The following is a 27929-nucleotide window of genomic DNA, read 5'->3' on the forward strand; positions in this document are numbered from 1 at the left end:
TCGATCTCGCATATTTTTGTTCAGTAATCAATCGTATTTTAATCGCTACCTTTCATCAAACATTTTCTAAGGATTTTTTTGTTTGTTTGTTCGCAGTTATAATTCAAAATGGCCGCACACACGAGAATAATCTGCGTATCATTATTCCTCTTCCTCTTCGCCATTCCTTTGGCTTCATCCAATGAGGACGAATACTTAGACGAGACTCAAAAGTCCTGCACGAAGGGCAAAGACCCAGTATCCTGCGTGAAATACAAAGCCCTAAAATTCGTCTCCAAGATGGCCGATCAGTACGTATGGGCAGAGTCCACAGAGGGTGGCAACGCTTCTTCGAGAGGGATGGCCGACGATGATAGGTTTATCAAGCTGGTCAACATCAAGAACCCAGGGAAGTTGGACGCGGACGATGGTGGGTTCTTCGGCAGCTCCAGGCAGTTGGAGACTGACTCAGAGCTGGAGAAGATCATCAAGTTCGGGAAAAGGCAGATGCAGTACTTCTTGATGAGCCACGGAATCAGTGTTGGACTTCCGACTGGAGCGAGGGCTGTGAATGATGATGACCAGTCACCTTTTGAAGGTAGGATTTTTCATTCATTATCTCATGATCGATAATATATCCAACATCTATAAAAATAAAACAAAAACTCTGTGACCGGGTTTAGTCGTTACCGATATGTTATACATATGTTATATACACAATAAGACAGGGGTTGAAAACCATGATTTTATATAGAAAAATCTGATAAAAATTACTAAAATGAAGTGAATTTAAGTAGAGTATTTTCATAATAAAAACATGCAAGTTACAGTGAGGGTTTTAATAACCATTTCATATAATTTTATTATAGAAATGATTTTTTGTATGTAAATAACATCGATTTTTGTACTGACATTTCTTGGTGGAACTACAATTTATATAATAAAACAACAACTGTATAGCTTTTTCCACATTTGTTTTATTTGACCAGTGACCGTCGAGTCATAAGCCCTTTAAACACCCAGACTTAAATATTCTTCTTCGTCTATGTTGAGATGTCAAAATGTAAAAAAAAAACTTGTAAGTCTAGAAAACCCAGATTTTTTAACAAGAATTTATACACATTCAATATGTTGTGAAAATATATCGTTTACCTGGCTAAAAATGTCAGACAAACGGGACATTTGTGAACCAGACAGCTGCAGTATACAAGCGAATTGATAAAATGGGCCCAAATGACGGATATCATCTTTTTCACTTCAAATAATGAAATTCCACACTCAATTTTTTTTTTTAAATTTAGTAAAAAAGTTTAAAAAAAAAACAAAAATGTATGATTAATTTTACGCCATCCTAAATCCGTTTCGTTTGCTTCAGCTGTCTAGTTCACAAATCGCTCACTCCTTTCAAGAACGTCATAAATCAAAAAACTTGATTTTTCAGGAGAACGTTTTTAAAGTTTAAAAATATAATACAATGTATTGAAAACAAATATCAAGCCACTTATTGACCTTTCGACTATGCAACAAATCTTTTCAGGTAAAACCTGAAGGTTTTTTCTCCATTTGAAAAATATTTAGTGTATTTAAAAAATTATTAAACAACACATTTTCTTCAAAATGTAAAAACAACACTTTCTGCCCTGTAGCGGGTAAATATAAAGTTAAAAATATGCTGCTTTTGCTGGGATTATAGTACATTTTCTGGGCATTCCGAAAACATGCACAACTGAAAATTGACGATTTTTGATTTATGACGTTCAAAATGATGACGTACGACGCCATTTGCATAAATTATAAAATCTTCCGATAGATATGATATTAATTTTATTAATTTTATTAACTCTTTATATTAAAAATTTCGAAAATTTGACGCACAAAAAGGGTTTTATTTGTTTATTTTAAAATTAATTACAAACCGGCTTAATGATATTTATGACAAGTTCAAACCATGCTTTACGAATCCCATTAAAAAAATTAACGATATAATTACCAAAGTTAGCGCCAATTTCGCGGTGAACAGTAAAATAACTGGCCTAGATTGTACCTATCGTAGACAATAAATTTTTCTGTATCATTTATTTGGCGTCCGAATAATTCTTTCTTGTCTCATTTAAATTTTTACGCGATTTGTATCAGTTTTTATTTCAAAGCAAAACTTAGAAGGAACGAGGCCGAATTAATTAGCGATTTTATTAATGTGATTGCATATGTAATGAGGTACATATGTACATTCTTGCTAAACTAGAAATTCAGCGAATAGTAATTTTAAAAAAATCTTTGTGTTTTTATTTACCAACTAGTTGCCCTCTTCAGGGTTTAATTTATGAAACTAGTTGGTTAATAAAAAAGTGAGTGGATCAAAACACAAAGTCTTTTTATTTCTCAAAATAATATATCAATATGATCCACAAAGTTAATGCTTTCAATATTCAAAATAATAATAATAATAAAAACCTTATCCGCACCCCAATGGTGCATAGGGCACTGCGTCATATAAACGCAGTGTTATCTTGATCGTTTACACATGCTCCCTCCGCTTCAGGTACCAGTCCAGGGTAATATTGAATAAATATGACAGTGAAAAAATCATTTATATTTATTTTACCCCCCTTGGGAATCGAACCCGGAATATTCAAAACATTTAAAAAAATCATTTGTATGCAAAGGCATTTGCCTTTATATAATAAACGATCGAAAAAACATTGCGTCAATGTTATGCAGTGCCCTATGCACCATTGGGCACCGATAAGGGTCCGATCTCTGATATTTATACAATTTCTGATATTTAGGAATGCCGTATTAGTCATTCTAATATTACAAAGATTTCTGAATGCATTAATGTGTCGCCTACTTTCAAAATCCTCCAGATCCAATTTTAAAAGAAAAACTTGGAATGCCAATTGTGGATTTTATTGTTTGAAATATTTCTATACTTGAAAACCCTGCTAAAAATACTTAAAAACAGCGTTGTATTTCAAATTTCGCTTTATTCAAGGAACTTGCCTTCTGACCCATATCGGCCAATCAGAGAGCGGAGATAGGTAAAAAATGACGTCATTATCGGTTTGTATCTCGTGCTTTTTTTTAAATACTAAAAAAAAATATTTGAAAAATTTCAAAATTCTCTATTTCATAATATTTTGTCTAAAGCTAGACAAATCTTTTAAACATAAATGTTACCCGGAGAATTTTGCATTTTTTTGGAAAATCGTCTTACATGGATCTGGCTGATTTTGAAATAAGGCGACACAAATAATGTTTCCTTTATGATTTTTCACGATTTTTTTACTCTTCATAAACTATTTATCCCACACTTTCCTCGTTGACATACATACCTTGCGGTTGCTACGAATCTTTTGTATCGTTGATGCAAACAAATTCATTGTGTCTGAATTTCCAAATGTATATTCGTCATAATCGTGTCTTTATATAAAAGTGGGTAATTTAGGCTGGCAACTCAGTTCTAGGCGATTGATGTGAGGCATACAATAAAAACCGTCATTTGAAGTTAAAGCTTCGAGTGAAAGTATTTAGTGCGACAGATCTTAGAATAGGCTAATCTGTTCTAGTATAGTACCTACCCAAAAAGGAAGGATACATCTGGCAACATCGTAATTTGGCAACACTGAGTGAAGCTATATAATATATACAAATCGCTCACTCCTTTTAACAACGTCATATATCAAAAATGGTCAATTTTCAGTTGTGCATGTTTTCGGAATGCCGGAAAATGTACTATATCCCAGCAAAAGCGGCATGTTTTTTACTTAATATATACCCGCTACAGGGCAGAACGTGTTGTTCTTGCATTTTGAAGAAAATGTATTGTTTAATTATTTTTTTAAATGTACAAAATATTTTTCAAATGGAGAAAAAACCTTCAGGTTTTAGCTAAAATGATCTGTTGCACGGTAAAAAGTTTAATAAGTGGCTTGATATTTTCATATTATTTTTTGACATCTCATCAAAGATGAAGAAGAATATGGAAGTCTGGGCATTTACGGGGCTGACGACCGTCATAGACTGGGTTATGGTAAGTGATCACATAACACACGTGTAACATTCAAAAATTCTACCCATTATTGACAACCACACTACTCAAATTGTTGGATGTTCTAAATATATGAACCGTTTTGAAACATTATTCTTGAATCATTAGAACTTCACTAGAGACATCTGTTGGTGAGATGAAAAGAAACTTTTTTATAGAGCAGAAACTCTTTTATTAGTATGTGAGGTCCGAATCCTGGATTATAATCAAACACATGAGAAACACCAGAAAAAATAAAATGAAACTCATTAAGCGGTATATTCAAGTGTTTATTTTTTTTTAATAATCAGCATGTCATTCCTCAAAGTTGCCGAATCAATAAATAATACCCCTTTTGATCATGTTCTGATAGTTTTGACACGGTTTGATTTATTTTTTCGACTGCAATTAATCGTGAAAAAAAAACAGAGAAAATGGCCACCGCCCAGTAGTATTTCACTGCTGAAACGATCGTTAGTAGCTTGCCGATAATCCTCAAAATTATATGGCCAGCGAAATTGATTAGATTTAATCAGCATACAGTTAATATTTATGACTTCATACACCCCTATAGTATGCCGATGGCCGACGGACAGTTCCATTATAATAAATATAAACGATTATACGTTGCTTGACCGGAATACTTGAACCTGAACTGGGTCTTTCGGACATATTTTAAATAGCTAACAATATCCGCAGGACGAGTTAGATCTAGATCACAGGGTGACCACAATTTAGCGGTGTATAAGTTAAATATTTGAATATTTTTGAGTGGCTTGTATACCACTTACAAATTGATTGCGTGTTACAATTGAAAGTCGGAAAGAATGTCTAAAATTAAATTAATAAAAACTAATTAAATCATTTCAATGATTTATTTGGCTGTCACTTTGTGGTTATTTGTACCCATTTTCAATTTGAGTTTTTTTACCGTATTTCATAGGATGTTTGAAAATGATCATGAGCGGAATGCATCGAAAAACGTGTCACAATAGATTTTAAAAAAAACAGTGGTATTTACCAAGTAGAACTTTTGAAAATTTAATTTAAAATTTAATTAATGAATACTAAATTTATAAATATATTTTTTGTACATTTTTGAGTTGCTGAATCGAAGGAATGATTTATTAATACTTTTCATAATCATTTTTTTCTGCAATGGCAGCACCATCTGTTCATAGTACAGCAATATACGCAATACTTAAGATTGATCATGGCCGACAGTGTGCTTCTTCACAGCTAATATCTCATTTTTAATGTTTTAATTGCATTATTGTTTCATAATTTTTTAATATTTTCATTGCTTCCGGCATTATGAAATTAAACATCAGATATTAACACTTCATGTTGTCTTTCTTTTCCATTAAATCAGTCTGAGTCACAGCTACGCTTGGCCGGATACAGTCAGTTTGTAATAAATATAATAAACTAGTTTATCTGTTACGACTACTACATACAAGACATGATCTTGTATTTTTTTTTGGTTGATTTTTTGCTTGCATTTTTTATCAAATTAAATTAAGCAATATAGTATAACCAAGAAGCGTAGGCCGCCGTCGTATACACATCGAAGCCGTACTCTAATTTGTGTAATTGACGAATGGCTCTATAAATTACAAATCCCGCCCGAAGCAAACTTTTTGGTCACATGAATTTTCACTTCTGAATATATGGACAGACCCGCCTATTATACGTTTTTTATTTTGATTTAGATAATTGGTTCGGGGTTTGATTCATGTAGAAGTCATCTGAGATGCATTTATCGGCCTGAAATTGTGTTACAAGTAGATTAATTAAAACTATTTATAGGTTACTAACGGATCCGGTAGTCGTTGGCTTGGCTGATATAAATTAGTTCAGCAAACTTTTTTTCGGTATTCGTATTTTCGATATCCGAATTTTAGATAAACCATATACTAAAGTGACATATAACATTGAATTTGTAATAGATTTATATTATCCACTGACACTTCGTGATGGAATTGCATTTTAATATATTATTAGATTAAAACCAATATTTTTAGCTTTTCCACTTTATTTTTATTTGACCAGCGACCGGGTTTCGTCGTTACCGACAGGACAGACTGGATCAGTCTGATGATGTCAGTAACGAGGAAACCCGGTCGCTGGTCAAATAAAAATAAAGTGGAAAAGCTAAAAATATTGGTTTTAATCTAATAATATATTGAATTTGTGCACCAATCTTTTATTTAAAACGTTTTGAGTGTGTCCAAAATAACTCGACACTGGCTATAACATCCAAGATGGGTGAAAAGCCATTAAAAAGAAGAAGAAGAAGAAGAGTGTATTTACAAATCTGGATTATGTCCGATTAGGAGCTTTTTCGTATTTTTTTTGACATATCAACAAAGATGAAGAAGAATATGGAAGTCTGGGTACTTACGGGGCCTTCGACCGTCATTGGCTGGTTTTGAAGCAGCCTATGACGGTCGTAAGCCCCGTAATTGCCCAGACTTCCATAGTCTTTTTCATCTATGTTGAGATGTTAAGAAAAATCAATCTTTTCGTTAAGTCCCTATTGCCCAAAGCTAAATTTAAAATAAGTGTGCAATTATTTTTTAAATATATTTATAAAAAAAAAAAACAATTTCATTTACTAGACATTTTTACTTAAAACATGTTTTATACTAGTTCTGTGCCTCTCCAATAAAGAGACTAAGCTCTTGTGCTTGGAGAGGGACTTACACTCCATGTTTATTGATTGTACTTGAAAAAATAGTATTATTATGTTGCCTTAGAAAAATTTTCTTGCCTATTATGTACAAGGATTTATAGCTTTTTCAGTTTATATCCATCAGTCAAAATCCGTCACATAGATTATTTATTTGCGTAATTAGTTTTGTCACATTTTCCAAATAAGACACCACATAATCCGATAGATCCTCATATCCCATTGCCTCATCAATTTTCGTCAACTGAATACCCTCTTTCAACATTCTCTTTCCAGAAAAATTGTGATAGAGAAACGATCGATGCTATCTTTTTTTACATGAAATGAATTCGGGGTAGAAGAAATAAACGACACCTCCTGGAAAACGATTATTCGAGGAACGATAGATAGAGGTTTCACTGTAAATGTATAAATAATGCAGTCTACAGTCTGTTCACAAAAAATGAAGTGAATTATTGTCAATGTGGGTCATTGTAAGAAGTACGTTGAGGTATTCAACTGGTCAAAACAACAGCAAGGAAATGGATCAGTAGGCAGTGATGGTCGAAAAAAGCTTCAAAGCTTCTGGCAATAAATTCATTTCGCTAACTTTTGTGGCTAATGGACGTGATTGTAATGCAATAAATGAAAACACCCGGATGTATAACCTAAACTGTATCTATATTATTTTTTGACATCTCATCAAAGATGAAGTAGAATATGGAAGTCTGGGCATTTACGGGGCTGACGACCGTCATAGGCTGGTTTGAGTGATCACTTTACACACGTGTAACATTCACCAATTCTACCCATTATTGACAACCACACTACTCTAATTCTTGGAAGTTCTATATACATGAACCAATTTTGAAACATTATTCTTGAATCACTAGAACTTCACTAGAGACATGTATTGGTGAGATAAAAAAAGTAAACTCGTATTAAATGTATATTATCAAACGAATGCGAAGATCAAATGGACTACGGTCCTTATGTAGCTATAAAATTCCTTATGTAGCTATTGTTTTTTTTTTATGAAAACACCGTTTTTGGATTGGAAAAAAATATTTTTTTCGAAATAATTATTTGATTTTGAAAAAACTAAAAGTTTTTGAATGGTAAGGAGCTAAAAAAAAAATTGAAATATTTTTCAAAATATATTCTAAAAAACAAAAAAATATTCAATATTCTTTTTAAAAAAAATAGGGGCCTGTAAATGCCCAGACTTCCACTTCTTCTTCATCTATGTTGAGATGTCAAAAAAGAATGTAATTTATTTTCTAGTAAAAAAAATAGTGAAATAACCAATTCACCAAGATATTTATGCCTTCAAATATCTGTGACAAATGTTTTAAAAATGCGTTTCTAATTTCTATAACATGGTCAAGTGGTAAAAGTCAAATCAGATGTATTTTGCGGTCTGCGGTTCGACAACTGGACCCGAATATAATATACACTCTCTTGTTTGTTTTACACACCTATTATTTACATTTTTTCACGTGTCACGCATAGAGAACTAGTGCATCAGCTAGGTAGACGTTTTTATACATATCGCTCACTCATTTCAACAACGTCATATATCAAAAAACTTGATTTTTCAGGAGATCGTTTTTAAAATTTAAAAATATAATGAAATCTATTAAAAATTCATATTTAGCGACTTATTCAACTTTTTAATGTACAACAGATCTTTTTAGGTAAGACCTGAATGTATTTCTCCATATGAAAAATATTTGGTATATTTAAAAAAACAGTACTAATATAAATAAAACAATACTAAAAAAACAATACAAATATACTAAATATTTTTCAAATGGAGAAAAAACCTTCAGGTTTTACCTAAAATGATCTGTTGCACAGTAAAAGGTTCAATAAGTGCCTTGATATTTTCATTTTATATATATATATTTTTTGACATCTCATTAAAGATGAAGAAGAATATGGAAGTCTGGGCATTTATGGGGCTGACAACCGTAACAGGCTGGTTTAAGTGATCACTTTACACACGTATAACATAAACAAATTCTACCCATTATTGACAACCACACTACTCAAATTCTTGGAAGTTCTATATATATATGAACCAATTTTGAAACATTATTCTTGAATCACTAGAACTTCACTAGAGACATCTATTGGTGAGATGAAAAAAAGTCAACTCGTATTAAGTTAAAAATATGCCGCTTTTGATGGGATATAGTACATTTTCTGAGCATTCCGAAAACATGCAGAACTGTAAATTGACGATTTTTGATATATGACGTTGTTGAAATGAGTGAGAGATATGTACACGCGTAGGCCTAACACAGGTCCATGAGTCCGTCAACCGCAAACTGCCGGCTGACGTTGGGATATTCAATTTCTTACCGCGAACAATCCAATTACTAACAATCACCTACAGATCAAATAACAATAATAAAATATATTATTACAATGTATCCTAAAGGCGATTTCTCCAATATCACTATACATTTTAATCGAATCGAATTTAGTGGGACATTGAGGTTTTTATGGACCATTAAAGTTTCCCCCAGACGAGATCTAGTTATAAGCAACTCATTTTTAATTTAAGTTTTACTTGGTTAATACCACTGTTTTATAAAATCTATTGTGACACGTGTTTCGATGCATTCCGCATCATTTTTAACACCTATGGATAGATACTACCACAGAGTGACTGCCTTTAAATCTAGAAGTTTTAAAATAAATAAAGAAAAATCGTTTGTTAATCTTTTTTTGCTGACACTTTTTGGCATATTTAATAAACTATATAAAAAAAATTAAACTTTGTTTTTGGTACTATTATTCCAACCGGTTTCGACTAATACCTTGTCTCCTTTAGGGTTAGGTACATTTTCGATACAAAGAATGACAATAATTGAGCTGTAAAATAATAAAACTAGCACAAAAAACTAACTAACCAACACGCCGCTTCTCCGCAGAGATAGGATGGGAGAAAAGAACGCCACACCAACCTCTCTTTGGACACAATCTTTGCCCCTTCCACACTCATATTAAATTACCAACACGCCGCTTCACCGCAAAGATAGGATGGGAGAATAGAACGCTACACCAACCTCTCTTTGGAAACAATCTTTGCCTCTTCCACATTCATACGTCTTCTTACTAACACTTGTTATTTATGTTATTCAGAATCGCATCTGCTCCTGTTTCTTATCATAATAGTGATCATCTTGTCTTACAACCAATTTTGACAGCACACATCACTTATTGGCTTTTTCTTGCGATTAAAAACCCTTGAAACCGTTGTTCAACTATAACGGTTAAAGAAAGAAGAAATTCAGAAAAAGCTTTTAGAAATAATGCAAGGTGCTTAATCAAAAAAGGTACAGTACCTTGAACAGATTACTTCGTTACAGTCATTAAAGAAAATTAAGACTACGCTGCATTTGAATATTAACGAAAGTAGAATATGCAATTAGGACGTAAAATTGTATGACCCGTCGACAATTTCTATGGTACAGACAATTAATAAAACCTTTTTGTCTTTTGATGAAAATCTTAGCTGAATCTTTCACTTGACCTATAATTTTGAGTTTCTACAGGTTTTGGTAATGACGCTGGACCTGATATTGAAAGCTTTGTGTCCATTATCTCGAATTTTCAAGTTCTCCACTATTTTGCGAATAATCTTTTCAAACTGCTTCTTATGAATTCATATTTGGATTCGATGGCGTATTTCTTTTCATCAAATATCTATAATTATCACTGTGCTTTATCTAAATATTTCAAAGATTCATTCAAACTATTCATGATGGAGTACTCGCGAATCATGAATTTCATTGTTATTTTTCCTTTGACGCCATTTGGTGAATTTTTCTACATTGGTCTATGCCAATGGTTTCTAAAATTTGGTGTGCGTACCATGAGTGTAGGGAAAAAGAAGGTTCATGATCACTTCCAATCATTATGACAGTTCCTCAATTATTTAGAAATATGCAAGAGTTTTTTTCTAGAATTTTCACTCATAATTTACAAGAAATTATAGTAAATTTAAACAAAAAGAGTAAATCCACTCAAAAGAAGGTTTAGGCTACAAAACTAGAACTTGTAGCCTTAGTAGGGCAATGATATCGGTGTTGCGTAATCCGTACCTACATTTCAAAGTCCTTAGAAGTTAGTTTTTTTTACAAATAGAGTAACATTTACAATAGAGTCACATTTATATTAAAGTTTTACTTTTATTCTTAAGTTACAGGTTAAAAATAATAAAATACACTTTTTTTTTAAACATTAGACTCAAAATAGTCATGCTGCTCTGTAAAACAAAGAAACCACACTTAGAGTTTATTGAATCCTTATCAAAACTATATATATATATATATATATATATATATATATATATATATATATATATATATATATATATATATATATATATATATATATATATATATATATATATATATATATATATATATATATATATATATATATATATATATATATATATATATATATATATATTTATATATATTTATATATATATATATATATATATATATATATATATATATATATATATAAATATATATATATATATATATATGTATATATATATATATATATATATATATATATATATATATATATATATATATATATATTTATATACATTTATTGTTTATACGCTCTACATATGCAATCCATCATTAGGCATAAATCAATTGGTACAGACCTGAGATAAAATCAATTTTCATTCGATTATTCTAATTGAATAAAATCATCCCCGGGCTAAAATGATCTAGATTCAAGAGCATTCGTTTTAGAATAATGTAATCTGGTCATCTTATGGCTCATACAAACACGGTATAATAATTGCCCATAAATTGGATCTATAAAAGTGGGCGGTATTTGCGAACATAGCATGGAAATAGCTCCTTCGTATATTATATGCTCCCATTGTTTATGGAGTGGGTAGTGCTCTGAACTTAGTACCATAGATAATAGACAAGAAGGTCTTTGATCCATAGATTAAAGGCCTACACTTAGGTAGTTGGGATGTAGAAAGATACTGCCCACAAAAGAAGAGGATATTAATTGTAACTGGAGAGAGTTGATAGAATTCCATATTGAGTTGTTGGGTAATATTTCCAAAATAAAACAAGGTTTGTTGGATCGAATTCTACATTTATTTATGTATATGTTAATACGTGACGCGTTTCGTCTTCTTAGGACATTATCAATCAATCAAACACTCTAGTGTTTGATAATGTCCTAAGAAGACGAAACGCGTCACGTATTTACATATATATAAATAAATGTAGAATTCAATCCAACAAACCTTGTTTTATTTTGGATATATTACCCAACAATTCAATATGGAATTCTACCAACTGTCTGCAGTTACAATAAATAAGTCACATTTGTTTTTTTTTGCAATAACGGAAATTCATTTATCAATATTGTTCAGTTATTTTTTCACAACATTTTGAGTGTGTCCGAATACTTATTCACAAATCTGGATTATCTCCAATTAGGAGGTATTTTACACATTATTTTACACCTTGTTTTATTTTGGAAATATTACCCAACAAAAGAAGAGGATACAAAAATTAACTTCAGTGATCGTTCTGACGAAGAGACGGGTGGATCCTGAAACCGGTATACTGAAATCTTGGTGAATGGTTGGATTTAAAGGTTTTTCCCTTAAAATCTAACGTTTTACAAACCAAACTGGACTATTGTCAAATCAAATAAGATATTTAAAAAAATAAATTTGACGTAATATTGTATTTAATAAAAAAATAGAATTTTGAAACGTTAAACGCCATAGAATGCATCAGTGATCTCGCTTGTGTTGGACCGGTGACCTCAATTAGAGGCTATATTAAAAAAAATAACTATGGAACCTATCGTCAAATCAAAAAATGAAATAAACTAAATAATTTTACATAATTTTTTGACATCTCATCAATGTTACACGTGTGTAAAGTGAACACTTAAACCAGCCTATGACGGTCGTCAGCATAGAGTATTATAACTCCTGTAATTGGAGATAATCCAGATGTTGTAAACAAGTATTTGGACACACTCAAAATGCTATAAATAATTTTATTATTAAAATATGTAAATTACCGAAAATTTTTGACAAATTTAGGTGTTGGCGTTCAACGTGTTAAAAATAAATAAAAACAAGGTAACTCGAATTAAGTATTTATATTTTTATTTAAATACAAGATAATCACATAATTTCTTTGATATTAAGCTATAATCGGGTTTTTCTTTACTTTTTTGTTATATTTCTATTCAATTTCTAGGTCTTGGTACATTTGTATGATCTAGTTCGTTCGCGTCTCAAATCCAAGTTCATCACGACAAATTCATTAATCAGCCATGAAAATATTAACAAAAAGAGCTAATGGATTAGGTCCAGCTACAGCCGTGTGGGCTCATCAGGTCGGCAGTTGAGGGGCATTCACATTGACCGTGAGCCGAGAGCCATTTGGGAACACAACTCGGGTAATCTCCATTTTAATAAACAAAGCTGACGTCGATTAATCTTTTAAAGCTGTTTTTGCCAACTTTGCTAGTACTACCATTTAAGATGGCTTAATAGGATTCGTTTTTTGTCGATCCTAAATCGCTCACTCCTTTCGAGAGCGTCATAAATCGAAAAACGTGATATTTCAGGAGAACGTTTTTAGAGTTTAAAAATATAACACAATGCATTAAAAATAAATATCAAGCCACTTATGTAACTTTTTACTCTGCAACAAATCTTTTTGGGTACAATCTGAAGGTTTTTTCTCCATTTGAAAAATATTTAGTATATGTAAAAAAATAATTAAACAATACCTTTTCATCAAAATGCAAAAACAACACTTTCTGCCCTGTAGCGGGTAAATATTAAGTTAAAAATATGCCTCTTTTGCTGGGATATAGTACATTTTCTGGGCATTCCGAAAACATGCATAACTGAAAAATGACGATTTTTTTCGTTCTTGAAAGGAGTGAGCGAAATGTTTTTGATGAATGGAAATGAGCGTAATATCCGGAGCAGCTCTTCTAACTTCTCGTTGCGTTTCATGCAGACTGTATAATTTAAATTTTTTTTTTTAAATATTAACTGCGAAGAGATTTTTTTTTATAATTTACAAAAATATTTCATACTATTTCTGTGAGCCTCATTATTAGAAATAGGTATCAAATTTACATTCCTATTTTTTACTATGCCATTTAATCAAATTCGTACAATTTAAAAGAACGGTAGCTTTATAACCTTAATTTTACCTGCACTTCATTAATTGTAACAAAAAAACATTTAAAAAATACAATGATAATAATTTTACTTTTTTCAAATAAACAAAGGTGTGTTGGGATGGTTTTGGCATGTAAATACAAATATTGAAGAAATCATCGTTGAACAAAATTATGAGGCGAATATATATATATATATATACAGTATCTACTCAATGAATTAGGGCCACGCAGAATTTCGCGCAATTTCTCAATTCAAACAGGAATAACACAGAGAAAACCTTGAATAAAACAACATTGAACTTTATTTACACATGAACACTTTATTACGCTTAAATTATGCATATATTTTCATATAAATATAGTTAGTATTTAGTATTTCCACCTTTGGCAGAAATAACTGATTCAATTCTTTTTGGCATACTTAAAATGCACTGTTTTATCATGTTTTTTATTTCTTCGTCTTCTGACCAAATTTTTTGAATATTTTTTTTTAGACAGTCTACTGTCAGATTTGGAAATGAGTATACCTTATTTTTTAACATGCTCCATACGTTTTCTATAGGATTAAGGTCCGATTAAGGTCCGAAGAATTTCCAGGCCAGGGTAGCAAAGGCAGATTTTTGTTAGACAAAATTTTTATTATTGATTTAGCCCGGTGGCAAGGTGCCCCATCCTGCATGAAGGTGTATGGACCTTCTGTTGGGTCGAGTGTATGGTAGAAGGGCAATAAAATTCGTTCGAGGACCTGCTTATAGGAATTTTAGTTCATTGTTCCTTCCACGAAAAACAACGGCCCAGGTAAATTGTTAATAAAACATGACCATATCATTGTTGCAGGGGGGTGTTTGATAACTTTTACCACACAGGCCTCATTGTAACGTTCCATTGGTGTTCTCCTGACGAATCGACGGCTCTCTGTCACGGCTTCTAACCGGCACTCATCACTAAAGATGACCTGAAAAATAATGAAAATTTATGTTTAATTCAAATATAAAAGTTTATTTACTAAAATGATGTGTTGAAAATTCAATTTAAATAAATACCTTTTTCAAATCATCTACCGAGTAATTTCGATGTAGCCTGGCCCATTTTAATCGATCCGCTTTCATTCATGGTGTCAATTTTGGTACTTTCACAGGGCGCTTGCATTTCAGATTTACTTCGTAAAGACGTCGCCTCAGTGTTGATACCGATATATTTATACCCTCTTCTTCCAATTTTATTTTTAATGTTTTTGCTGATGCACTACGGTTTTCTAAGGCACTTTGAACGATTTTTCGATCAGTCCTCGGTGTTGTTTTTCTAATCCTACGACAGTTCTTTCGCCGATTGCTGGTGGCGGGTGACTGATTTTTTATTGATTTTGAAATTCTGTCCACTGTTTGACGAGAAACGTTTTCTTTTCTTGAAATTTCTCTATTAGATAGTATTCCTAATTTCAGTAGCACTATAACACTAGACTTTTTTTCCTCAGAAATGTCTTTACTTTTTCCCATTTTGTCCTTTTCAAAAAAAACACTTGTGTTTACAAAAAAAAATTATACTTTATGAACTAAAATTAAAAATTAAGTTTTTTTCACAAGACACGATAACTATATAACCTCTCTGAACAAAACAACAACCAGAACTCAAGAAACTTCACTAATAAATGAGAAAGGACTATTTTAAGAACTTTCAACTATCTGTCTACCTGTGCTAATTAGGGACCTTTCTCAGAAAAAGGGTTTGAAATTTTGTAAAGGCTTAAATAATCCAGGTATATTTTACATATTATTGAAGGTAATATACATGATATTAGATGTCAATAGAAAACTTAAAGTATTTATGTAAAATAAATATAATAATCCAAAAGATTTCAGAGTATTCAAAAAAATAATGGGTGGCCCTAATTCATTGAGTAGATACTGTATATATATATATATATATATATATATATATATATATATATATATATATATATATATATATATATATATAATATATATATATATATATATATATACATATATATATATATATATATATATATATATATATATATATATATATATATATATATATATATATATATATATATATATATATATATATATATATATATATATATATACATATATATATATATATATACATATATATATATATATATATATATATATATATATATATATATATATATATATATATATATATATATATATATATATATATATATATATATATATATATAGAAAAGTCCGCCTCCGTAGTGTAATGGTCAGCACGCTCGGCAACCGTTCTGGAGGTCCCGGGTTCGATTCCCAAGGGGGGTAAAATAAATATAAGTGATTTTTTCACTGTAATATTTATTCAATATTATTACCCTGGACTGGTACCTGAAGCGGAGGGCTGATCACCTTTCCTTCATGTGTAAACGATCAAGATAACACTGCGTTTATATGACGCAGTGCCCTATGCATCATTGGGGTGCGGATAAGGGTTTTTTATTATATATATATATATTTTAATAAGAGAAATATTTTTGTTTTTATTATTTACAAAAATACTTCAATTTTATACTATTATGTGTGCCTAAGCGGCTCATTATTAGAAATAGGATCCAAATTGTGGTAGAGTGGGTTCGAACCGAGAAACTCTGACTTAAGAGTCCGCGACACTAACCACGGGACCGCAACCCAACACAATTCAGCACGCCCCTCTCTTTTTTTAGAATACCATATTTATTGGGTAAGATGCTAGAACTTAACGCATTCGCTTAATGAGTAAGATGCTGGAACGAATTATGCTCGTTATAAGAGGTTCCACTGTATCTGTTTTTTCCCTACCTGTCCCTCCTGTCCCGGTTTAGAGCTTCATAATTATGGTAAGCCTACATTAAAGTAGTCAAAGGTGAAGAACATTGATGCTATATATTTAAGAAATGAAAGAGGAATAACATGTTATCTTTTTAAAACCTTATCCTAACCCAATGCTATGTATAATACATTGGTACATATTATTTTTTTGACATCTCATCAAAGATGAAGGAGAATATGGAAGTCTGGGCATTGGTACATACGTTAATTTTTGTTGTTTTATAATGATATTTTTACCGTCTAATTTTTTGCTCATAAACCAATATAATCGATTGTTTTTGTTTTGTTTGAAGCCATTTTTTTTAAAGAAAAACACAAAGTAGATATTTTTGTTAACATTAATAATTTAGTAAAACATGTTATCTCAGATTTATTTAATAACAGAATCGGTTTGATTTTTTTTATCTTTTACCAGAAAACTATTTTTCTTAGGTTAATTTTATCATTATCCTATTCAGTTTAGATTTTCCCCAATCTAATACGAATAAGACCAATATTAATAAGTAAATACCATCAAATCGCAAAACAAAACATCGTCTTAACTTATGAATCGATAGATCATAGATCTATAACTGGACTGATCAATGAATCCATTTTCACGGTTGGTTTAATGCCAACAATTTATTGAAGCTGAAAAAACTGATATCGGAGGAAATGCCATAAATTTTACAAAATTAATGATCAAGTTAAATCGTCTGATAAACAGATGTTAGCAGAGTGAAAAAAACTCGTTAAAAATGTATCCGAGGCATTTATTACACGGTATAATATTTTATGACTAAGCAGGCCCAAAACTAGATGGCAATTGATTTTTAATATTTAACGACCTGTTACCTGAGATCCAGAATAACATACATGTTGATATCTAACTGTTTCGAGAAGCTGTACGTATGTTTTAAGCACACACATTACAATCAACTACCAAACATACAATTCAGTGTGCGATCGGCTACATATATTTTTCATAGAATGTATATTGAAAAATATTATTTTTTGACATCTCATCAAAGATGAAGAAGAATATGGAAGTCTGGGATTTACGGGGCTGACGACCGTCATCGGCTGGTTTAAGTGATCACTTTACACACGTGTAACATTCACTAATTCTACCCATTATTGACAACCACACTACTTAAATTCTTGGAAGTTCTTTATATATGAACCAATTTAGAAACCTTGTTCTTGAATCACTAGAACTTCACTAGAGACATCTATTGGCGAGATATAAAGAAGCTTTTTACTAAGCAGAAACTCTTATATTAGTATGTGAGGTCCAAATCCTGGATTATAATCACACACATGAGAAACGCCAGAAAATACCATTTTCATTTTTATTATTTAAGCTTATAATTTGACCAGATAATTTATTTACAACATTTTGAGTGTGTCCAAATACTTGTTCACAAAATCTGGATTATCTCCAATTACAGGAGTTATTTTCATATTATTTTTTGACATCTCATCAAAGATGAATTTAAGTAGTGCGGTTGTCAATAATGGGTAGAATTGGTGAATGTTACACGTGTGTAAAGTGATCACTTAAACCAGCCGATGACGGTCGTCAGCCCCGTAAATGCCCAGACTTCCATATTCTTCTTCATCTTTGATGAGATGTCAAAAAATAATATGAAAATAACTCCTGTAATTGGAGATAATCCAGATTTTGTGAACAAGTATTTGGACACACTCAAAATGTTGTTGAAAAAATATTTTATCATTTTTTTTTTTACTTTTAACCTTACCTTTAAATTACTATTTTCTTTCCAAACCTTTCTCTCAACTTTTTAAATATCTTATTTCGAGAAATAAAAAATACTTTGTGTTCTGATCCACTCACATTTTGATACACTCACACTCACAATACATTTTGATACACACACACTTACAATACATCGTGATACACTCACACTCACAATACATTTTGATACACTCACACTCACAATACATTTTGATACACTCACACTCACAATACATTTCGATACACTCACACTCACAATACATTTTGATACACTCACACTCACAATACATTTTGATACACTCACACTCACAATACATTTTGATACACACACAATATGATCCACAAAGTTGATGCTTTCAATATTCAAAACATTTCAAATATCTTTTTTCTTTGTACTTTGGAAACTATATCGACGTGCCTTACGTAAAGTGCTCTAACTACATTTTTGACAATTTTGAGATATATGGTGTACGTTATCAATTGACCGTTATCTACAAATATGAACAAACAAAAAAATATATTAAATAAATTACGCCTAGTTTTCAGGCGTATAAGACGCTATCAACATCGAATTTTCGAAATGAACTGAACTCCTAAAACGCTAACTACTTAATTTTGACAAGGCGTAAAGTTTTAAAACGATTTAATATACTATTTTATCGTGTTTTTAATGCATATAACTTATTTATAACTTATAACCCTTATCCGCACCCAGTGGTGCATAGGGCACTGCATCGAATTGACGCAGAGTTATCTTGATCATTACTTACATAAAGGCAAGGTGATCACTCTTGCGCTTCAGGAACCAGTCCAGGGTAATATTAAATAAATAATACAGTGTAAAATCACTAATATTTATTTTCACCCCCCCTGGGAATCGAACCCAGGACCTCCAACACGGTAGCTAAACACGCTGACCATTACACCACGGAGGCGGACATAATACTAGTTTAGAATTTCATGTGAAACCGTTAATTCATAAAAAAATATGTGTCGAGAAAATCTTCTAAGCTCTCTCCTGTAAAGTAACAGACTTGCAGATAGAGTACTTTACGCAGGGGCCGTCGATATGTTCCAAATATTGATAAAGTGTGTACTACAAGTCAACAAATGTACATGTATGTGTGTCTGTGAGTGTGTAGAATGTAGAAATGTAAATGCCACCCAAATAGGAACAGGTTACACGCAAGGATGCCCACTTATATAATGATATTATATCATACAAACATCGAAACCCATCATTTAACTTAACCTTTTGCAACTAGATTTATTTATGACTAATGTTAATGAAAAAAAAATTTTCATAATTTCAAATCAAAATGAAAATCTAGGGTGTTAACTCGCGATAGAATTTTTTCCCCGCCAGTGTTGATTCTAGTTAAATAACAAAAGAAGCCAAAAAAAAGTGTTTTATTTTAATTTTTATTATTGTGTATATCGTTGTCGTACAGGAGAAAGTGACTAACACTACTAAACTAACAAAACTTAAATTATTCAGGACCCTTTTAAGTCACTTTTGTCACTTTTGCCATTTAAGTCACTTAAGTCATTTAAGTCATTTAAGTCATTTAAATCATTTAAGTCATTTAAGTCATTTAAGTCACTTGGCCATTTAAGTCACTTTTGCTTGGCAAGAAAATAAACATCGATGTAGTAACTCATTTTTAATAAGTCAATATATTATACTTCCAAGTTTAAAATCCTTTGGGATTTTTTTCAGGGCAATATTAAGCTAGTAAGATATCAAATAGTCAATGATGCACTTGGTCACTTTCTCCTGTACGATATATTCGTCATTCGTTTTTTTCTTTAAATACACTCGTATGTTTTAGTAATTTTTTATACTAATACTAAAAATGATAATTTCAGGACATTTCCTTGGAGGATTTGTTCTTCCCTTCTAAATGTCAACTATCTAAAGATCTATATCGCGAGAAAAAAATCACTTGAAAAACTGTAACAAATACTTGTTCACAAATTTGGATTATATACAATAAGAATATATTTTTTACGTTATTTTGACATCTGTACATAGATGATGAAGAATATGGAATATAATACAGGGCTTACAAACGTCATAGACTTGGTTAAGTGATCACTTTACACACGTGTAACATTCACTAATTGTACCCATGATTGACAACCACACTACTCAAATAATTGGATGTTTTTACATACATATGTATATATCGTCACGAACGAAATAATTACGTTATACGTATAAACGTATAACGTCATAGACTTGGTTAAGTGATCACTTTACACACGTGTAACATTCACTAATTGTACCCATGATTGACAACCACGCTACTCAAATAATTGGATGTTTATATATATATATATATATATATATATATATATATATATATATATATATATATATATATATATATATATATATATATATATATATATATATATATATATATATATATATATATATATATATATATATATATATATATATATATATATATATATATATATATATATATATATATATATATATATATATATATATATATATATATATATATAATAATAATAGTAAATAAAATCCTTATCCGCACCCCAATAATGCATAGGGCACTGCGTCATATAAACGCAGTGTTATATTTGTATAAATATATATATATACATATGTATATATATATATATATATATATATATATATATATATATATATATATATATATATATATATACATATGTATATATATATATTTATACAAATATAAACATTGGTCTGTTGATACACATTAAGAGAAATTTATCAATCACCCTGTGTGCACACATACTCAATGGAAAATGTAAAAATAAACTTGTATTTAATTGAGGGGCTGCAGTAAACCGTTACGTTGTTTGCGATTATCGTGTACGGTTACATACTGTTGATAGTCCGCTAGAGCCTTGAGGCTGTTATTACGCTTTTTTTTTAATTCACGTGATGCTTATTTTAATATGATGGCACTTAAAGCCACAAGAGTCGAGAAAATATTTGATATCCATTTTGATGTTATCCGCTCCGTCAAGTCGTTTACCTCATTACGAAGAGCATTTTGCAAAACCGTATCAGAAAATCTTCCTCTGCCTCATCTCAACTCCTTACCTGATCGTACCTCCGTTTTCATCAATTTACAGCTCATTAAATATATTCTTTCAACCCTTATCCGCACCCAATGGTGCATAGGGTACTGCATGGTATTGACGCAGTGTTATCTTGATCGTTGCTTACATGAAGGCAAGGTGATCACTCCTGCATTTCAGAGACCAGTCCAGGGTAATAATAAATAAATATTAGAATGTAAAATCTATAATATTTATTTTAACCTCACCCTGGGAATCGAACCCGGGACCTTCATCGCGGTAGCTTAACACACTAACCATTTTACCACGAAGGCGTCCAGAATATATACTTACATTAATTGATTAGACAGTCACTTTGTGACTGTCATGTTCAAACACCAAAAACGTGTCGCAATAGATTTGAAGAAAGTAAGGTATTTACCAAATAAAACTTAAATTAAAGATAAATATATACTGCTGAAATGATTAATTTATTCGAATTTGAATTACTTGTAACTACTAAGTTAGGTCAGGAGTTGGAATAATTGTGGGGTATATAAGAGGAGATACATGAATGTGGAAGAGGCGAATATTGTTTACAAATAAATATTGGTGTGGCGTTCTGTTATCTCTGCCTACCCCTGCGGGAGGCGGTATCACAATTAGTTCGTTATTAATAAAAATATGAGGTAAAAACAATATAATAACAATAATAAAACCCTTATCCGCACCCCAATGGTGCATAGGGCACTATGTCTTATAAACGCAGCGTTATCATGATCGTTTTACACATGAAGGAAAGGTGATCAGCCCTCCGCTTCAGGTACCAGTCCATGGTAATATTGAATAAATATTACAGTGAAAAAATCACTTATATTTATTTTTACCCTCCTTGGGAATCGAACCCGGGACCTCCAGAACGGTAGCCGAGCGTGCTGACTATTACACTACGGAGTCGGACAGATATATAAGTAGTATGAAAAAATTAAAATACCTTTTTTTCACTATAATATTTATTCCTTTTAAAAACTTACTTTTTAATATGGTGTTTTTAGCGAAAAATCATTTACCTACGTCAAATGATACCTGGGTTTAAATTTAAAGGAAATTAAGTTGCGGGCTATTGATGATCCCGCCTTAATATATTCTTAACACATACTTCATACTAGTTCATGTACTCTCAAAATTATTGTGAACGGTGAATGGAAACATTATTTTTTATGTCCAGTTATTTCAAATGCCCGCAAATCGGACAGGTCTAAAAAAACACGCCGTCCTGTAATTCCACACATCGCGCACACCTTTCAAGAACGTCATAAATCAAAAATCGACAATTTTCAGTTGGGCATGTTTTCGAAATGCCAGAAAATGTACTATATCCCAGTAAAAGTGGCATATTTTAACTTAATATTTACCCGCTACAGGGCAGAAAGTGTTTTTTTTTGCATTTTGAAGAAAAGGTATTGTTTAATTATTCTGGCCGCTAACACCGACGGATCCGGCATTTGGAACGATCCTAAATATGATTTCTGAAAAGAAAATGCATTTAAAAAATAAATTAAAAAATAATACATTACACATGGTTTAGCCTATTTTTTTCACATTTCGCTCACTCCTTTAACAACGTAATATATCAAAAATCGTCAATTTTCAGTTGCGCGTGTTTACGGAATGCCCAGAAAATGTACTTTATCCCGGCAAAAGCAGTATATTTTTAACTTAATATTTACCGACTACAGGGCAGAAAGTGATGTTTTTGCATTTTGAAGAAAAGGTATTGTTTAATTATTCTTTTAAATATACTAAATATTTTTTGAATGGAGAAAAAAACACTATGGTTTTACATAAAGAAATCTGTTGCACAGTAAAAAGTTCAACAAGTGGCTTGATATATTTTTTTAATATATTTCATTTTATTTTTAAACTTTAAAAACGATCAGATCACCTGAAAAATCAAGTTTTTTTAAAATATATATGACGTTGTTGAAAGGAGTGAGCGACATATGAAGGTAACTAGAACGCAAAAAACAAAAATCTAGTTTTCCTTATCTCTCAAGTTGTTCCTAAACCTGCTCAAATTCTTCGTTTCAACGGTAAAAGTAACTCAATATCAATTAACCACCTTTAGCGGAATAATTAGAGTAAAATCGTTCATAAGAATCCGCGGAGATAGCGCCTGTCAACTTAATTCTAGGCAATTTGCATATCAAGTTTCGTTTAAACTTTTTTGCGAGCTTAATTCGTGCGCATCATAAATCAACGTTTCGTAAGCGCGAATCACGACAAACACACCTTCCCAGATGATTTTTTTCCTTGTGTCCGCATAAAAAATGTTCTAGAATCTAGTTGACTTCCTTATTTGCACGATTTCATGAAGTTTCATGTAATTTTTTTGTTGTTTAACAAGCTATAAACGTTACACGCGTACAGGAAACTTTGTTAATTTAATACCGTGTAGGTTTGTATTTAAGAGGCATACGTTTTGGTTGATCTGAATTTATCATCGAGATTCTCAAACGATTTTTCTATTCCAAAATGCAACACAAGCAATTTCAGCAAAACTTCAAATATTTGGCAATCAAACATTTCAATAAACTCCCTAAAGAAATAAAAAAATGGATGATATAAAAATCCTTAAGAAAAAAATTAAAGCTCCATACATTTAAATCTTTAAAAAAATATATAAAAAAAAACTAATTTATCTTTTATTATATAACATAAACCACGAGTGTAAGTCCCTTTCCAAGCACAAGAGCACAGACTCTTTTATGGAGAGGCACAGCGAATCGAAATATAAAAGTTCTCCATATGTATAAATGATTCAAATGTTATTATGTTATAAATAAAAATGTAAATATATTAAATGAATAAAAAATAAAAAATTGCTTTTTTATTTATTTAATGCAGTTTTTTATACAATTTATTACGATTTTATTTTTCTTCTTAATGCAATCTTATAATTTTAGTTGCGCTGAACCTCCGTAAAAAAAGACTGAGCTCTTGTGCTTGGTAAAGAGACTTTTTTCTTCTTTATGATAGGGTTTGATAATGAATTTAAAAAACATATAACTGGGTAACATGTTATTTTAGACGGTGTGAGGGAGTTTATTTTTTTAATAATAATAATAATAAAACCCTTATCCGCACCCCAATGGTGCATAGGGCACTGCGTCATATAAACGCAGTGTTATCTTGATCGTTTACACATGAAGGAAAGGTGATCAGCCCTCCGCTTCAAGTACCAGTCCAGGGTAATATTTTTTTAGTTTACAATATTTTCAATGTATCCAAATACTTCACAAATCTGCATTAACTTCCAATTATAGGAGTTATTTTTTGTGTTTTTTTGACATCTCATCATAGATGAAGAAGAATATGGAAGTCTGGGCATTTGCGGGGCTGACGACCGTCAAATGCTGGTTTAAGTGATCACTTTATACAAGTGTAACATTCACCAATTCTACCCATTATTGACAACCACACTATTCGACTTTTTAGAACTTCTATACATATGAAAATTGATAAAGAAAAATATTGTTTTATTTAACATTTAATATATAAATTAAAATGGAGTTCTTCAAATTAAACGCCAAATCTATAAATAATATTATATATTATATAAATAACAAAAACACTAGTAATTGGAGTTAATCCAGATTTGTGAACAAGTATTTGACCACACCTAAAATGTTGTAAATGAATGAAATTATTGATATCTCAGACATCTCGGAGTTTCATAAACGCAAAGAGAATTTTAAGCATCTTTTATTTGTGGAGTATGCCAGATTCGATATTAACCCGTAAGCTGCGGATCGCATCTATTGTCGTTTTTTATAGAAGTACCGTTGACTGCGGATCGCACGCATAGTCGTTTTTCAACTTTACGTACTTATATCAACACCTATGGATAATTTTTTCCACTTAAATTTGGTTCGAGCGATGGATGAATTAGTTCTCTTTGATTTATTGTCATAAAATATCAAAATTATTTTAATTTAGTGTCAACTTTATCGTGAATACTTCCAGTCGGCTCGTGCTCCGCAGATACGACAGCCACGTCTTCTATACAGCCGCGAGTCCGTAAATGTTAATATTTTTGTGTAAATACACCATAAAAATAAAATAAGTAAAGTGCATTGTGTACTGTGAACATCTATGATGGATATCCGAAAGTTTCACTACAAAAAATAGGCAAAAATATGTTTTTTTTTCTAAAAAATATTGTTATGTAAAATAATCCAGCACGGGACGGAAAGTTTGACACTTGAAATCGAGCAGCTTTTTTAGAAGGTTTAATACCTGTTATAGGAAACTAGTCACGTGATTGACGTTTTTTTCATTTTTAAATGGTGCAAAATATACTCGTACAAGCAAAATTACAGTTAAAGAAGGAGTTTTTTATTACCATATTTATAACACCTGTCAGATAAATCAATCACCGCCTTAATACTTCATAAATGTAATCATCCGTCGACAAAAATATAACCCATATTTTGATTTGACGTTACGTCAATTTTTTACCAAAGTTGTTTTTTGCATTACTTTAAACTACATATCTATGACTGGAACTTGCTTTCCAAATCTATATCATAAAATAATATCCAACAAAATTATTATTTTCAATATTAAGTCCCAAAAGTAGAAACCATTTTCGAAAAGACAATAGTTTTTCATCTAATATACCGTGCATATTATATGTATTAATTTTAAATCAAACACAGATTTTTTGAGTCTACTAAGTTGTATTTTATTAACAAAAACACATAAAAAATTATACTGTGACAATTGTTTTGCCTTGTTAGGGCATTATCAAACGAATTTCCGTGAATATTACTTGAATATTACTTGAACCGTGAATATTACTTGAATATAAATAAAAATTCCTCTTCGAGATACCTAAATGACTTTGCAATACCAAAACGCAATACCAAACGGTTGCAACAGAACTTTAAATATTTGGGGACCAAATACTTCAATGACGTTCTAACACATATTTAAAAAAAAAAGAAGAAATAAAATGCTAAAAAATTAATTAAATTCCTGATATACATATTAATAAAATAAAAAACACAAAAAACACATTAATTTTTTTTTATCACTTACAAACATTACCAATAAATAATTAGTCCCTCTTCAAGCACAAGAGCTTAGTCTCTTTATTGAGGAGAACAGCGTAATTAATTTTATTTACAACATTTTGAGTGTGTCCAAATACTTTTTCACAAAATCTGGATTATATCCAATTACAGGAGTTATTTTCATATTATTTTTTTGACATCTCATCAAAGATGAAGAAGAATATGGAAGTCTGGGCATTTACGGGGCTGTCGACCGTCATAGGCTGGTTTAAGTGATCACTTTACACACGTGTAACATTGATCAATTCTACCCATTATTAATAACTCGCTGCTCAAATTCTTAGAAGTTCTATATACATGAACCAATTTTGAAACATTATTATTGAATCACTAGAACTTTACTAGAGACATCTATTGGTGAGATGACAAAAATAATATGAAAATAACGCCTGTAATAGGAGATTATCCAGATTTTGTCACACTCAAAATGTTTTAAACTTTTTTTATTGATGAATAACTTATTTTTTCAATACAAAAAAGGTTGTTTTAAGAAAAAAAAATCAAGTAGGTAAAATGTTACCTAGATTTAAATCCAATTTACTTGCGATCAAATACTGGGGCTTAAATTGTTATATATTATGAAACATTGGTATATACCAAGAAAAACTTAAATATGAAAAATGTATAGATATTACCACAGAGTGACTGTCGAATCGATTAATAAAAAATGTTTATTTGTAATTAGTCATAAGTTTGCTAAAATTAATCAATAAATAAAATTATATTTTTTTTGTTACAGAATCCAGTCGGTCGGACAGCATCGACTACGACGGAAAGGCGTCCCACTCACGAGGAAAGAAGAAGAAGCAACTCTCGATCATCTTCCCTCTTCTGTCTCTGCTCACGTCGCTGAAGATCAAGGTCCTGCTGGTGCCAATCCTGATCGCGGTGCTCTTCATCAAGAAGATCTTGGTCCTGGCAGGTCTCTTCCTACCCACGCTGCTGTCCTCGCTGAAGGTCTGCAAGATGGCCATGCCGGCGCACGGCCACCACACGCAGTACTCCGGGGGAGACATCTCGGCAGACTATGGCGGGTACGGCGGCAGCTATGCCGGGTACTCGCAGGGAGGCAATACCGGGTACGGCAAGGAGTGGGCTGCCGGAAGGGCGTACAGCGCGCACAAGAACGCCATGGACAGGAAGACTGGGAGGATTATTCCCATGCAAATGCAGGGACAGCCGATCCCCGACCTTGAGAACGAATCCAGCTTTTTGCCTCATGCGTAAC

General features: G+C 31.3%; 1 protein-coding gene across 1 annotated transcript; it reads left to right on the forward strand.

The window, feature by feature from the left end:
* Positions 1 to 495: 495 nt before the first annotated feature.
* On the forward strand, positions 496 to 27929 carry LOC148305179 (uncharacterized). Its single transcript, XM_088267115.1, has 2 exons — positions 496 to 577; positions 27441 to 27929. The coding sequence occupies exons 1-2, from the start codon at positions 502 to 504 to the stop codon at positions 27926 to 27928; spliced, it is 564 nt and encodes a 187-aa protein (XP_088123241.1). The 5' UTR covers positions 496 to 501; the 3' UTR covers position 27929.

Source organism: Brachycentrus maculatus, unplaced genomic scaffold (assembly GCF_059751285.1).
Source record: "Brachycentrus maculatus isolate JH-2025_06_01 unplaced genomic scaffold, ASM5975128v1 h1tg000282l, whole genome shotgun sequence".
Classification (NCBI taxonomy): Eukaryota; Metazoa; Arthropoda; class Insecta; order Trichoptera; family Brachycentridae; genus Brachycentrus; species Brachycentrus maculatus.

Coding starts and splice junctions, on each gene's coding strand:
- LOC148305179 (XM_088267115.1), top strand. CDS start 502: ATGAGCCACGGAATCAGTGTTGGACTTCCGACTGGAGCGAGGGCTGTG. Junction 578..27,440: donor TGACCAGTCACCTTTTGAAG/GTAGGATTTTTC, acceptor TTTTTGTTACAG/AATCCAGTCGGTCGGACAGC.